Below are 16,052 nucleotides of genomic sequence, written 5' to 3' on the forward strand. Positions count from 1 at the left end.
AAGATATACGATATGGTGGTTTTGGTAAGGTATACCGTTATAAATACATCAAACTTTGCAAAGATAACGACGCGATAAAGGAGACCAGAAACGCTCCATATTTTCTCCATTGTTTTTGGATGTAACGTTGCTGTAAATTAATGCAATCTTGTTTAACATTAATTAGTATTTTTATTGGTTTTATCAATCAAAACCGAATCCAAAGACGTTTAACCGGGCCCACTACCACATTCAGTGGGACCACATGTTGTATTCAAAAAGCACAGAGAGATAATATAAAAATAAAAAATACTCCAAAAAATAGTCTCGACAGATTCATGTGAGAGAGACAGTAGTGTTATGTCATCTATCTCCTCCATCCCTGTCGCCGGCCTCCACTTTCTTTAGGGTTTTCCTTTTCCTTATTCAAAAAGTAACAATCAATTGGATTATTACGTTGTATTTAACCGTTTGGGAGTAGATCTATGGTTGCTTCAGGTGCCACATTCTTACTTCTCATCTCTTCATTTATGATATTCTGCTCTTTCTACTCATTATTTCAAAAAGATCCTCTTTTTATAGTACTATTTGATTTTCTTCTGCTCCTAGAGATTTTACTTGAGCTCATTAGCTAATTTGAAACTTTCTTGTTCAGGAGTAATTTTTTCTATACGAATTTGGATTCCCATTTATGGATAAGTAAAATGGGAGATGGTCCAGTTTATATTGCTTTGCTGGATATTCACGATTTTCCATAAAGGGTGCTACTGTTTGATTGACTAGTTATTTCTTGTATTTGTTGATTTGTCCCTGAATTATGCATAAATCTATATAAAAGGGAATGACTTTAGAGCAAATGCCATAAGCTTTCTTTTCTTATCTTTACAAAGCGAGTCAAAATCTTTATGTTCATGTGTTCAAATGCATTTTGAAACATTCATCTTTATGTTTTGAAATGTTCAGTTGTGTTGTTTGTAGTAGTAAGTGTTATTAAATTGCAGTTTACCTATGTTGTATTCATCTGGTTAATTGCTGGTGCAAACTCCTGATGAAGATTTTGAATATTAAATCAGGGATTAAGGTGCCGGTGAAGCTATAAGAGAATTGGAGTTTTTGTAATTCTTGCAACCTTTATATTATAGCCAGGATTTGGTCACCATGAATACACTGTTATGATTCTTCTGTAGGCTTCAGTGGTTGTGGGTTTAGATTCGTGTGATTAGTCACATAGCAAGACGTTGAAATGGGCTCTTCACGTGCTCTTTGTGAAACAATTGAGTCGAAGAATGAGTTTAGTAAAACTCACAGGCCACAAGCACAACCCGTGCTGAAAAAAGACTATAGTAGATGCGTAGAGGATGATATCAATAAGCTGTTCGAAGCTGTTAACGTGAGAACATCCAAGAGTTTAGATCTGTCAGAGTCATGGAGGAACGCTTCAAAGAGGCCAATGAGGTCTCCTGGTTCTAACTCTCCAGGAAATGGATGTTCAGAACCAGTTTCTCTGAAGCAGGCGCTCAGGGGTCTTTGCATTTCTCAGGCAGCAGAGATGGCTGCAATAAAACGACTGCCGATAACATCTGCTTCTCCTAGGATTTCGGAAGCTGGAAAGCACACAAACTTGTTCAGGTCTGTTGTAACTGAGGCTGGTGGATCTGGATGCTCTCCAACTCAAGAAAGTATCTCTTTTTCTTCTAGGAGTTTGACTTGGAGCCATCGTTCGTGCAAGAGTTCACCTGTTCAAAGTTCCAGTTCGTCTCCTGGTTGTCGCATCAAACGAGATATGAAGAGTATAGTAAGCATATCTAGTGAACCTGGTCATCGAGTAGCTGATTGTGATGGATATGATGTTGAAAAATCTATCATGGATGGAGAAAATGTCAAATGTAATGCCAGTAAGCAGCCTCAGAGTCTTGTAGAGTCTAAGACTGTTTCCCCTAATCAGAGTGCCCATTCTTCTTCCCAAATTCCTTCTACCTCAGAACTCGAGGAATCAAAGTTGTCTCCTGTTTGTAATGAAATTGCGCAAGCTTCAGAAGTTGATACACAGGTGGAAATTGCTCATACAATTGAAGAAAAACATAATTTATTGTCAGTTCTGCCTCATCATAATTCTCATGATGGCCAAAAAAATGCTGCACGTGGTCCAATTAAGAATTCTGCCACTTCCTTAAGAGTAGTAAAGAGGGCAGGACCTAGATTGAGACGAAAATCGAAATTACAGACTGTACCTTTGTTAGGTGCAGCGAGAAGCAATAAAGACGTTAGATTGTCTAAAATCACCCCTCATAATGTGAGAACAGGCACAAGGAACAAGAATCTCATCATAATGAAATCAAAGAAAGTAGCTGCGTCGGCTGAGGGTAGTTCAAAATCATCTGGTGAAGTAAATAGTAGCTTGGACCATGGTTCTGGACAATTAATCTGTCAGAGGTGTCAATGTGCTTTAAAGGATACAAATGTGGGTTCCGATGACAATCCTCCAGCAGCTACTACTGCTGAATCTTTTACAGGTGGTGGGAACCACATGGCATTGGTGGCAAGCAAATCAGATTCAATTCCTTCTAGCTGGGAGAATAGGGCTACTCAAGTTAATAAAGCAAACATAAAAATGAAATTGAATGAGAAAGGGGACATCTCCCAAAGCTCAAGCAGCATATGTGATTTGAGTAGTAGCACCACTAGCCTCAGTGAAGAGAGCGGTATAAGTGGGTCGATTTATGGAAACAGGCCACACATGTCGAAGGACATGAGATGGAGAGCAATTAACCGTATAATGAAACAATTCGGTTTCCTAGGGCTGAATCACTTTAATTTGCTGAAAAAACTTGGATCCGGGGATATAGGCACTGTTTATCTTGCTGAGCTGATAGGAACAAACTGCCCATTTGCAATAAAGGTTATGGATAACGAGTTCTTGGCAAGAAGGAAGAAGATTCCCAGGGCTCAAACAGAAAGAGAAATTTTAAAAATGCTGGATCATCCGTTTCTTCCTACACTTTATGCACAATTTACATCAGACAATTTATCATGCTTGGTTATGGAATTCTCGCCGGGGGGAGATTTACATGTTCTTCGACAGAGGCTGCCTGGCCGATATTTCCCAGAGCAAGAAGCAAGGTATAGAATTCAGTATTATGCTCTGCGTTGTGCAATGAAATGTGTGAACTGTTCTTGTTTTCTCCTCATACATATGTCTATAATCCAATATGAAATGTGCTGTGCATTATAATATTTCAATTCTTCTTGTATTGTCCTCGTATATTCACATATAAATAAAATTGTATGGTCTGTGTTGTGCATTTAAATATTTAAATTGCTCTTTATTTGTCCTCATTCATTTGTATATGAATCAATATGAAAGGATGATGAAGCCTGAAAAGCAACATAGTTGATGGCACTAGCAAACAAAATATAGACAAGTACAACTAGAGCTTCTGCTGTAAAGAGATAACTCAGGAAAATGAAAATATGACTGGTTGTTCGTTAAATATTTTTATCTCGTTAATCATTTTCTTCCAACGTTTTGTCCTTACAGATTTTATGTTGCTGAGGTCCTGCTTGCGCTCGAATATCTACACATGCTTGGTATTGTGTACAGAGATCTCAAGCCTGAAAACATTCTTGTTCGTGAGGATGGTCACATCATGCTGACAGATTTCGACCTGTCACTTAGATGTTCTGTCAACCCGATGCTCGTTAAATCTTCAGCGCTGGGGATGGAGCCACCTCGAGCTTCTGGTCCTTGTGCAGGATCCAACTGCATTGATCCCTTCTGTAACGGACCTTCATGTCAAGTCTCGTGCTTTACCTCTGCTAGGCTATTTCCCAGCAATGCTGGAGCGAGGAAGCAAAAAGCTGATGCTGCAGCTCATGCTAAGTCGTTGCCTCAGCTTGTAGCCGAGCCAACAGAGGCACGGTCCAACTCCTTTGTTGGCACACACGAGTATTTGGCTCCAGAGATTATCAAAGGCGAGAGTCATGGCAGTGCTGTTGATTGGTGGACATTTGGTGTTCTTCTGTACGAGCTTCTCTACGGAAAGACTCCATTTAAAGGTGCTGGCAACGAGGAGACGCTGGCCAACGTAGTTCTACAGCCGCTGAGATTTCCCGATTCCCCTATTATTAGTTTTCAGGCCAGGGATCTCATCCGAAGGCTTTTGGTGAAGGAAGCAGAGCATAGGCTGGGTACAGAAACCGGAGCTGCTGAGATCAAGAGGCACCCGTTCTTCGAGGGCTTGAACTGGGCGCTGATTCGCTGCGCCATTCCGCCCCAAATCCCCGAGTTTCACGATGTTGGGAATCAGCAAATGGCTCCCTCTCATGACAAGGGGACGAAGATTGTCAACTGTAGTGCCGGTGAAGAACATCTGGAATTCGAGTTGTTCTAGAATAGTAAGAAGACGCTCGTCTGAAACAAGTCCGGTGCAGGTGATGCTCTTCTTGACCCATCAGACCGTCCCATGCTATATAATTATTGTGAGTAGCCAGCACTGGATACTACTGTGATGCTACGGTGGAACTAGTAATTTTCCAGTCGCTACTCCATGTCCCATCTCGAGTTGAGTTGACTCGAACTCTCCTTGCACATTCTCACAGTCCCCTCCATAAAGAAAATTAATGTTTGGTCAGATGGTTAAGAAAACATGAGAAAGGTTTGATTGGATGCTTTTCAAGAATTCATGGAAAGAAAATTATTCAACTTATGACTTGTGAATGTTTGGTTGAATACCATTGAAAACTTTTCTTCTCTTTGTTTTGTTGTGAACATGTTTTATGGTATAGGGAGTGTACAAAGACTTTTTTCATCCCCTGCTTAAACCATATGGGGTAGTACTCAATATAAACATGTTATATATTTGTGTAAATTGGATCACACTGTCACCACATTCAAGAATATAAGAAAATTTTGTAACATAACATTAAACATATTATAGATGCATATCGTGAATGATGAATGCCAGTTTGATTGTAAAGATGCATAATATTGGTCAGATATCTAGCTTCTGGCAGAGCAAGATGAAAACACCACTAAACAAAATACCCAAAATTTAGTTTAGAAAAGTCCAAAAATTAAGAAGTAAATTAAGGGATTATTATAAAAATCTTATATTTATGACATATGCTATATGTGGTTATGGTCCGCAGCTACTAAAGGAGAAGTCAACGAATACATTTTCTAGATCATCAAGAGATCATAATACCTATCAGAAGATTCATCGTTGAGTATCAAGACGTTCACGTGGAGAAGATCGGGCCATCATCGATTATTTAGAGAATAAAAAATGATAAACTATCTAATTGTATAATTCATGTTTAGGATTTAATTCTATGCATGAATTGATTGCGTTCTTAGCATGTTGTTATTTGAATTTTCGAGAAAGAAATTAATCTTGTAATCACATATAGAGTCTTTCATGGATTTATTTAATTTTCTAAGAGCATCAATAACGCTGCGGGCCGGACTGCACCTGGGTCCCGACCTGCAGTCTGGGGCGTTGGAGGGGGATTAGAGATGTCAAATGGGCCGGGCTAACCCAGCCAGCCCGGCCCGGCCCGATATGGGCCGGCCCAGACCCGACCCACCAATGAAATGGTGCGGGCCTGGGCTGGGCTTAGTAGGTTAATCGGGCTCCAATTGAGCCTTTTTACAAACCCAGGCCCGGCCCGGGCCCAGGCCCACTCAAAGCCCGACCCAGCCCGGGCCCAGGCCCAGCAGAATCTGATTATGCAGTTAATTTTATACTATTAGACATTAGTTTACGTGTACATATGTATTAGGTGAAGATCGAATATTATTCATGTATAATAATATATCTAATAACCATATCTCCTAGTTAATTTATTATTAAATGCATGATTATGGAGTATTATAATTGCATATTTGTTTTCTATAATTATATAGATTAGTTATTGACTTTTTTTTAAAAAAAATTAGTGGATCCTATAATGGATTGTGTTATAGTAATTTTGATTTGCTTAATTATAGAGATTAGTTGTCAGTAATTTATCTCTATCAAATATAGTTCCATAAATATAGTGATTGATTAGTTATTTATATATATAATTGTATTTATATGTTTATATGATAATCATAGATTTTATTAATAAAATTATGCAAAGATAATCAATTAATTCAATCACTCAATCTAAATCAAAATTTATAACAAATTTATTTTCATAATTACATTTAATTTGCATAATCATAGATATTAGTTTTTTTTTATAGATTTATCTCCATTAAAAATAGTTTCATAATTATAGTATTATGATTCCTAAATTTGGGGGATTATATATAACAATTATGCGTGTGTAATTTATTAATACAATACCCAAAATTTGTGGGAATATATAAAACTTCATGTCTCAAAATCTTGATTCCTTATTTTATGGGAATATGCATTTTACATCATTACTAACCCCCATCATTTTGAAGTGTTACTATATTAAATATATGCATGCAAAATGATATATATCCATCTTTATTCACTTGGTTAGTGTAGCTGATTGGGAACAAATGTACTTAGGATCGAAACCTTCTAATCACTTATTTTTTAGTTAGTACAATTAAAACTTTGAACTTGGCCCAGCCAAGCCCGGCCCGGCCAGGCCCAAGCCCGGGCCCAGCCCGGGCCACTTACCAACTGGGCCCCGGCTTGGGCTAGGCTCATTCTATATTCCAAAACCTAGGCCCGGCCCGGCCCGACACAAACATGGGTCTGGGCCGGGCTGGGCTTAAATACTGTCGGGCCTCACCGGGCCCGGCCCGGCCCGGCCCACTTGACATCTCTAAGGGGCCGGAAGAGAGGCCCGGAGCCACGCCCAGTTGAGTCACGTCCCGGTGTTGTTGGTGCTGGGGTCGTGCCCGATTTCGGCTCGTCCCGGCGTTGCGGGTGTACGGGCTGAACCCAGGCCGCAATTTCCTATTGTTTTGTATTTGGAATTTAGATAAGAAGGGGGGAAGAAGAAATGAAGGAGAGGGAGAGGGAGAGGGAGAGGAGCGTAAATTTTATGTTGGGAACTGGGAGTATAATCTATTATATTATTTTGGGAATTGGGAAGTGGAGATCTCATTTTGATTTTCTCATTTTGATCATTTTTTTTAATTTCTAGCACTCCCTCCGTCCCATTGAAGATGACCCACTTTTTTTTTTGGTTTGTCCCAATCAAGATGACTCATTGCTTAAAATGGAAATCTGTTTATTTCTACTTTATTCTCTCTTACTTTACTCTCTCCACTTACCATACAAAATAAAGTTGCATAAAATCCCGTGCCATCCAAGGAAGGGGTCATCTTCCTTGGGACCAGTGTTTTAAAAACCGGTTTGGACTGGCCGGTCGGACCGGTTCGGCCGCGAACCGGTGACCTCTCCGGTCCGATTCACCATATAAAACCAGTGGAGCATTGAACCGTTTTGGACCGGGTGAACCAGCCGGTTGGACCGAAAACTGGGAACCGGTTACCAAATTTTTTTATTTTTAAAAATGAATTAAAAATCAATTTAAAAAAATTTTACACTAAACTTTCATTTCATATTTACCCATACTTGTATTGGGCCTATGAATTTATAAAAATTAGCTTAAAAAATCATTTGTGTCTTTCTTTATAGAAGTATTCCACAAGATTGTTCTTTCATTTTTCAATGTGGGATGAAAAGCTTGTTTTATAGTCATCTTTTACCATCTTTTGCCTTTACTTTTTCAATGTGGGATGTAGTTTGTTTTGTTGATATGTATTATTTCATATTATATCAACTATCAACTATATACTAATTGTATATGTATAATTAAAAGGTATATACATATTTTATATCATAACTAAAATTAATAAATCTTAATTAACTTTCAAATAAAGTTTTAATTACTAATGCTTAGATTGAAAATAAAATAACAAGAATATATAATGGGAGAAGTGTTCATAACATGAAAATTAATACATAGTATAATAAACATATGAATATGTATTTTTACATTACTAGTATTACTCGTTAAGAATTGGTATATATATGCTTTATCTATACTTATATATCTATATATTATTTGAAATTAAATTATATATTGCATTCATGCTTGTTTATTTACATGTTTTGACACCAAGTGTTTTATAATAAATATGTATTTAATTATATACTCATATATATAAATGCTACAGTAAAACGGTTCGACCGATGGTTCGACCGGTTGGACCAGTTGAAGCATGAACCAGTAGCCTCGCCGGTTCGCTCGCCGGTCCGGTTTTTAAAACATTGTTTGGGACGGAGGGAGTATAATTTATAATTTTTGAATTAAAAATGAAATTTTAGTATTATAATTACTCAAAATTTTCTATTTTTACGAGTAAAATAGCATGTAGTTGTGAATGTTGTAACTTTAATGGTTGGGGCCTGCAGGGTTATAGGAGTTGTAGCCTGGCCTAAAAATTAAAGGGATCCAGGCCAGGGTTAATGATGCTCTAAGACTTTCTTTGCAACCCCAGCAAAAGTCTACAAGAGGTTGTTGTGGATGAACAATTTCCTATGTATGTGCATCAAATTGCCTAGTAACGTAAAATGATAATAAGATAATTCATGCGTCTTGGACTTAAACACATGAAGCTCATGCGTCTTTCATTAAAGAGAAACGCACAGTGTCTCACAAACTTAGGTTCAATATATATCCAAGGCGCATGAATCTCATGCGTTTCTATGAAAGACGCATAGATCTCATACCACTTTATATAAAGAGAGACACATGAAGCTCTTGCCACTCTCATAAAACTTGGATTTTAGAAAAAGAGCTTCCCAAAACATGAAACTCAATTGTACAACCAACCCAAAGTAGAATATACCTGACCTAAAACTTTGATTGTAGGTGACAAGAAACTATGGAGCTCAAATTATTTAAAAAATAAAAAAAGCGCTCAAGGTACCAAAGTCTATTTAATTATAAGCCTGTAAGAAATTATGCTATGTGACGTTATGAGGAAATATATGGCACTTGATACAAATCCTCAACTCAAATTCCATCTCTAGAACTACGTTAACTAGTTCTATTTTCCCTCACAAAAATGGCGAAAACCAATTACCAGTATTGAGAAGTGGAACAAATAGCTTTGTTATCTAGTCATTTTAATGTGACACTCTTTAGTAACAAAAAGGATAATCGACAGTGAAAAAGCTTAATTTCCATCACTCTCTGAACCATCATCATCAGAACTCGAACCCTTCGCATCATCATGTACCGAGCCATTTGCCACAGCTCCTCTAGCATCTTTGCCCCTGACATCCTCGTCATCTTCGCTGTACTCACTCTCGTAATCATCATCATAATCATCGTCGCCTTCCTCGTCTTCGTCTTCAGCTCCATCCTCTAACGAAGGCACTTCATCTGTAGAAACGACGTTCCTCGTGCCAGCACGAGTTCGTTTCAATACCTTGAGCTTAACATTGGACTTTGCATCGCAACCTATCCATGCATCACACAAGCAGTAGGAGGTCAGGTTGTAATTTCCTTCGGAAGGGGCCTGGAACTTGGCCATCACCAACCTCGAACCCGATTTCACTCTATCAATTGCTTCTTTAACTGCTATCTTAATTTCCTTTGCACTAGCACCAGACCCCTCCTTCAACTCTTGAATTGCTTTCGACGCGGCAATTATCGCCGTCGCCTCATCCATGAAATTAACCTTTTGAGACATCCATACATCATTTGACGATGCGTCTGCAAGCAGTAGCCAAAAATTCTCCTCTTTTTCATAGGGGAAGTAGGGAGCATGTGGGAAGGCACGAATCGAGTCATTCCATCGCCGAAGTGTAATCCAAGCTTGCATGGTCACAATGTCACCCTCTTGTATTCCCTCTTCACCTTCCGTTTCACATGTTAAATCAATTGAAATGGAAGGCATCATCTCAAGAACAATATCCACATCTTGGGCTTCAGCATCAGAAAAGCCAGCAACCTGGGTCAACAGCTCTGCACGCTCTTGTTGTTTCATTTCACGAAGATCTTGGAATGAGCGAACTTTCTAAACAAAGACAAGGATTTAGGAAGTCAATAACCATAACAGACTATACAATGAAAGATTTTCCAACACTGCCAAAAAAAGTTTTATGAGGCCATTGAGAGATTTGGTTAAAAAACAAGAAAACTATGCACTGAAGCCTACTTTCCACAAATAGGTTATGACCACAGAACCAAGGTGTCAGCAACTTCAAATATGTAGTTGCAACAGCAACATGCACACTTGAGTATTTTGACATTGGGACACTCAAATATTTACACACAAAAGCAGAGGGGTAAGGGGAGAGAGAGAGACCTTTCTGGCAATCTTTTTGACCACTGTTTCGGTAAAATGCGGCAGCTGAAGAAATGGACCGTAACCTTCACTTGAACCCCCAGTTGCTTTTCTTGCACTAAGGGGGACTGCCTGCATAAAGAACATCTTTAGTTCCAACGAAGTCATAGATCTTTCAAGGAAGTAAGAAAAAACTGACAAAAAAATAAAAAGGAATCAATATAGTTCAGAAATGCTGAAGAAGGCAGCTATTTCATATTTTTCCAGAAGGTTGCAGCAAAGTTCACTACCTGTTGACTCTAAGGACTTCTACTCTACATGATTAGGTAAAAAGCTACCAGTCAAATGCGTCCCTTGTTTATGAAACTTTAGAATTTTATATTCACAATACAAGAATAATGAGTCTAATGGGACAAATTCCAGTTTCATTCTGATCTAACAGAGTGGGGGCTTGATTTAACCTCTCCAATGACAACTAGAATTGATTTATTATCAGAATGAGAATGTATGGCCAAATAATCAGAGAAAAGATGACCGATTTCTCGTTCAATAGAAAGAGGATATCTCCCTAAGTGGCTTGAGCTAAAAAGATGCAAATAACCGGAAGTATATGAATCCAAATCAATTGCTATTTAAAGAAGTAACAGATACAAATCAGTTATGATACGGATATCATGTCAAAGTGATAAAGGTACTCCCATTTATAACAGCAAATAAGTAGGACAGTAAGTCACTTTATAACACTTTGGAACTCTGGAAGTACCTGGATCATACTCTGGGATAGCTCAATCACTCCAATTGCAGGTCTCAGCCATCCATGCCCTTGTTGGGTTCGTGGTATGATTGCCATCTGTAAAGGAAGATAATATCTATTTAATCATCTATGATATGTGTATCATTATCATATATGATTATAAAGTCGCCTCAGAATAACCAGGCAAGTTGAGAAGCATCAGTGCAACAGCAAAAAGGAACATACGGACAGTTGTTCCATATAAACTCTTTAGATAAAGGTGGAACAAAGATTTGAATCAAGAAACTGATTCATGAAGTGTTATATATAATATATAACATTAAATAAACACGGGTGGAATATATCTCTATTTTCAACCACACACATTACTTAAAGCAAAGTAGCAAAATGAAAAAAAAAATGTTATTATCTTTCAGGAAGCCATCAGGATGGTTGTCCTAACAAAAGTATATCATGTAAAATCACAAATCATTTTTAATATACTCGGACTCCTCTGTCAAATACCCATAAAAGCTACAAACTAAACGGGTACAATAAAGCAGATGATATACTGCTAATACCTTAATCAACTCTTCAAGAAGACGAGGTGCAAGGGCAAGCATTTTCTTAAAATCTCGCTGCAGATGTGGAGATAATTCTGCGGTTTCACGGGTCAGGTGTGCTTGAATCAATAACTCAGACTGTGAACATCAAAACATACACTATTAGAAGGGAAATGTATATGATATATCAATGCACTTAACGTCTCAAACTCAACAGATAATTCATTACCTTTACTAAAGCAGGATGCTGTTTCCAAAATTTAGCTTGTTCTTGTCGGATATTTCTAAGGTCCAGATTTAGCTCACTCCTGACTAACACAAATAACTTCTGCAGTGATTCTTCATCCGTTCGACGAACTGGGATCTCCATGTATTCAGCAGCTCTAATGAAAACTTCCATCACCTTGCTGTACAGTTATTAGATACACACTAATTTGTCACCAGAACATTGCAAAGATATAAACAGCAAAATATGCTATAACCCTACATTGTATTACACACTCATCACTCCAAACCAGCACAAATTGATTCAAAAATCCTAATCATTCCAAATAACTCTTCTCTACATTATTATCTCTCTTCCTTTGCTCTCTTTGCATGTTAACTATTTATTATCATTTTTCCAAAACGAGTGCTCAAAACGAAATTCCTCTAATACAGTGGGAAGGAGGGAGTACAATTTTTAGGTCCGTGTGTCTAACAGATACAACCAAGTTATAGAAAACATGACATGACAACAATTTAAACATGTAGTGTCAGAGGTAAAATTCTGAGTGCAGCAAATGGTTATATACCTCGGAGCTAATGAAGGCTTCATAAAGTGGTAATAAGCATACATCGTGTGATGCATGACATAATTCCCCGTATATTTTGATGACCTTGACAAGTATATGACGGCTATTGTCAGGGGCAGAATGATACAAACTCCTACAATTCCTAGAAGCAAAATTCCACCAGATGCTCCATCGATGTTCAAAAGGAATTGAGGAAGAGCAATTCCCATTTGAAGGCCCTACAGAGGGCGAAAAACCACTGAGCTGATTTCTCATGTAAAACTGTCAGAAAGGTGATGATGCCAAATCAAAGGTCTCTGTATATTAATTACCTGCCTGCCATCAGGATGCCCATACTTCTCAAAGTTCTCCCGGGATATAGGATCAGTCAGAGCCTGATAAGCCTTGGATATATAATCGATAAAATACTTGTTAGCCTCTGCACAAGAAAGATAAAAATACAGTAAGCAACTGGAACAAGGATACTGCCAGTTTCCATCTTGGATATACATTAAACAGTAATAATAAATTGCAGTCATTAAACACCTTCAACCTGGGTCTGGATTTTTATCAGGATGGTACAAAATGGAAAGTTTCCTATAGGCCTTCTTTATTTCTGATTCTGACACTCCAGGCTCTAATCCAAGTATGCTGAATGGCTCAAATATCTGGATCTGCAAAATGAAGATCCATTAGATTCTGAATAGATATGTTATACAGACAAAGAACATTAAAGAAACAACACCAAATGTTGTTAACAAGCTTGATTGTTTTTCGATAAATATTTTGAACCCCTTCTTGTTGCATATGCAATAAATATGCTCATTACCCCTCAAAGAGCTTACAGTTCAGATATGTCATTAATTAATTACTCCTACTACTTTGATGGAGGGTAGAACAGTAAGAAAGAGAATGTACCTCAGTGTTAATATGTTTGATGTAGAAACTCAAAAGCACAACCACCACCCAGAGCAACAAAACCGTCAAGTTGCTATAAGTCGAAAAGTTCGAAATCTGAAATGTGACAGGACCAGAAGAGGATAAGTATACATAAAATTAACGGGATCAACTGACATTGGGAGGAAGCGCGCAGTCAGGTTAGATGCTTACACGCCTAAATATGGATTTCCGATACTTCCCGGAGCGGAAGCAAACTGAACATCGGCAATTAATGTTCTGGCTCTTTTTTCTGAAGGTGAGGTATACATTGACAAAAGTATAAGGCACTAGAGGCAGTGCAATCATCGTCAACACAAAAATTGGGAACAGCGCACTATTCTCTTCAGCCGCAGCCATATTTAGCTTCTAACTTCGAACTGCAATTCTTCAATCCAATATAAAACATCACTTAAATTTTTGTTTTCCATAAACCAAGATCAAGTAACAGATAATCCAAATGGCGAGTCATATGCATAACCAAAAAACCTAAAATTCTTAGATTATGAAAATAGTATACATAGAACAGCTAGTAGATTGACTAACCAAAACCAATTTTGCAAATCACAAACTTCAAGATTGACCAATTTTATGCATACGGACGCATGTAGTGTTCAACAAAATCAAACCAATAGATCCAAAAGTATAAATTAACACATGTGTGTATACGGAATTAGAAGATCATATACAGCAGCTAAATCTCGATGAAAAACTCTGAAATAATCGACTGATGTAGTAAATACCTGGCCGGAAAACTGCGGGGATTCTACCCAAAAGCAGCGAGCTGAACTGCCGGAAATACAATCCGAAGCTTTGGAAGCAGAACTGGTGCTGAACGATCAGACCTAGAATTTTTTGGTGAGTTAGGAAGATGATGAAACTGATGTAGAGATTTCCTGGATTTGTTTAAAGTTTCAACATCTGAGAAGAGTTTGGACTCGAAGCAAACACGTGGCCCATCTTTCAATGTAGATGTACATTTTAGCCCGTTAAATATGGGCTAATTTGGATAATGGGCCTGAATGAAAAAATAGCCTCTTTTTAGATAACCATTCACTCCCTCCGTCCCGGCTAAGATGACACATTGCTTAGCCGGCACAAGATTTTAGGAATTATTGGTTAAAGTGTTTAATTGGAGAGAGAGAAGGTGAGTATAAGTATTAAAGTAGAGAGATAAAGAAAAATGGATATTTTAATAGGAGTGAGAAAAAGTGGTTGAGTGTATTAATTGGAGAGATAAAGTTACCAAAAAATGAAATGTGCCATCTTAGTTGGGACAAACTAAAAAGGAAAACGTGTCTCTTAAGCGGGACGGAGGGAGTAGTATCACATATAATTTTCAATTAATAAGTATAAGTTCTAAATAATTCAACAAAAATAAAAACTGATATCATTACGTGCAATGTACTTCACTCTTCTCACTTTAAATGAAGCATTTCCTATTCGGCATACGATTATATATCAGTACTTTTAAAAGGGCAATTAGTCAAAAAGATCACGAAGTTTGGTAAAATTCTGGTCTATCACGTAGCTTTTGAAAATGACCGATCAAATCATAATTTTTAACGATTTTCTCAATTGTCTCATGGATTTAATTTTGGGAAAATTTGAGAATGACGTGGATGTCAGGATTGTATGTTGTAGACGTCTGGAACGTATGACGTGGAATAAATTATTAAACGACATCGTTCCAGTCCAGATTTACGTCTTCTATATAAATTATTCTCAACAATTGCTAATTTGTATATCTTTTATTTACGTTTGTGTAAAAAAGATAAATTTGGAGTAAAACAACGTCATTTAATAATTTATTCTATGTCATCGTTCCCAACGTCCATCATGCTCAATTGTCCCCAAATTCAAATCTATGGCACAATTTTGAAACTCGTCAAAGTTATAATTTAATCGATATTTTTTTTAAATTATGAGATGGGCCATATTTTGACCAAATTTTATGGTTTTTTACTATTTTGAAATATCTTATATTAAAACAACATAATCTTATTTTGTAGCACACATATGTAATTTTAATAAACAACGAATCAATATATTTTACTACTAAATATTTACCGAATCAATATATGGGGTATGATCAATTGCTAACTTTCTTAAGTTGCTAACTCTGCTAACTCATCAACGCAGTGTATTAAAAATGTCAACACATAATTTTGTTGACATTTCAATATATTGTGTTGATATTATGTGTTGACATTTTAATGTCATCTTGTTGACATTTTTAATACACTTTGTTGATGAGTTAGCAGAGTTATCATCTTAAAAAGTTAGCAACGGATCACACCTCCTTAATGCATTATATTAAATATTTACCGAAATAAGACAACGAATCAATGGCCCATTCTATGATTATAATTTGTGTAATTATATAGATATTGTTGACAATCCAAAAATGTTTAGTTTAAATGCATGATCTTTAACGAATTCAAGTCCAGCAATCAAACCAGTATTTTCTGTACCCAAAAGTCAGATATACTGTCTAGACAAGAGATTGGTAGGATTCTAAAATATCAGTAAAAAAAAAAAGGAAAAATAGACACCAAATCTCTTCATTTTCGACACCTAGTGTACATATGGTGACATTAGAAAGTACTATTTTCAATTATTTCATGACACCATCATCACCTAATTCGATAAACCAAGTAAAAAATAAAATAAATAAAAAGTGTAATTCCAACTTGGTTTTCCAAAGTGAGGAAAAGAAAAAAAAAAGGGTGAAAACTCCTTATCCTCCGGAGTTCATTCTCGGCTAGTCGGCTTCTCCCTCTTCTCATCGGAGT

The 16,052-nt window shown here is 37.2% G+C and overlaps 2 protein-coding genes across 4 annotated transcripts; one reads left to right on the plus strand and one right to left on the minus strand.

Moving 5' to 3' along the window:
• The first annotated feature begins 321 nt into the window (after positions 1-321).
• LOC125205580 (serine/threonine-protein kinase D6PKL1-like) lies at positions 322-4,787 on the plus strand. Of its 2 annotated transcripts, XM_048104612.2 has the most exons (3): positions 322-477; positions 1,053-3,099; positions 3,518-4,787. In XM_048104612.2, exons 2-3 carry the CDS (start codon positions 1,223-1,225, stop codon positions 4,368-4,370), a joined length of 2,730 nt encoding a protein of 909 aa, XP_047960569.1. In that variant the 5' UTR covers positions 322-477; positions 1,053-1,222; the 3' UTR covers positions 4,371-4,787. The 2 variants fall into 2 exon arrangements, with proteins under 2 accessions (XP_047960569.1, XP_047960571.1); XM_048104614.2 differs by lacking the exon at positions 322-477 and having other exon boundaries at positions 490-3,099.
• Positions 4,788-8,884: 4,097 nt separating this feature from the next.
• On the minus strand, positions 8,885-14,164 carry LOC125207149 (dnaJ protein ERDJ2-like). Of its 2 annotated transcripts, none has more exons than XM_089061940.1 (11): positions 14,001-14,164; positions 13,432-13,637; positions 13,240-13,335; positions 12,875-12,995; positions 12,654-12,760; positions 12,343-12,560; positions 11,778-11,955; positions 11,567-11,686; positions 11,016-11,102; positions 10,274-10,384; positions 8,885-9,982 (listed from the first exon to the last, which is right to left on the minus strand). In XM_089061940.1, the coding sequence occupies exons 2-11, from the start codon at positions 13,615-13,617 to the stop codon at positions 9,137-9,139; spliced, it is 2,070 nt and encodes a 689-aa protein (XP_088918066.1). In that variant the 5' UTR covers positions 13,618-13,637; positions 14,001-14,164; the 3' UTR covers positions 8,885-9,136. The 2 variants fall into 2 exon arrangements, with proteins under 2 accessions (XP_088918066.1, XP_088918065.1); XM_089061939.1 differs by having other exon boundaries at positions 13,432-13,645.
• Between the last annotated feature and the right edge of the window lie 1,888 nt (positions 14,165-16,052).

This window comes from Salvia hispanica, chromosome 6 (genome assembly GCF_029641045.1).
Source record: "Salvia hispanica isolate PSC_SH4W2 chromosome 6, Shi_PSC_v1, whole genome shotgun sequence".
NCBI classification, from domain to species: Eukaryota; Viridiplantae; Streptophyta; class Magnoliopsida; order Lamiales; family Lamiaceae; genus Salvia; species Salvia hispanica.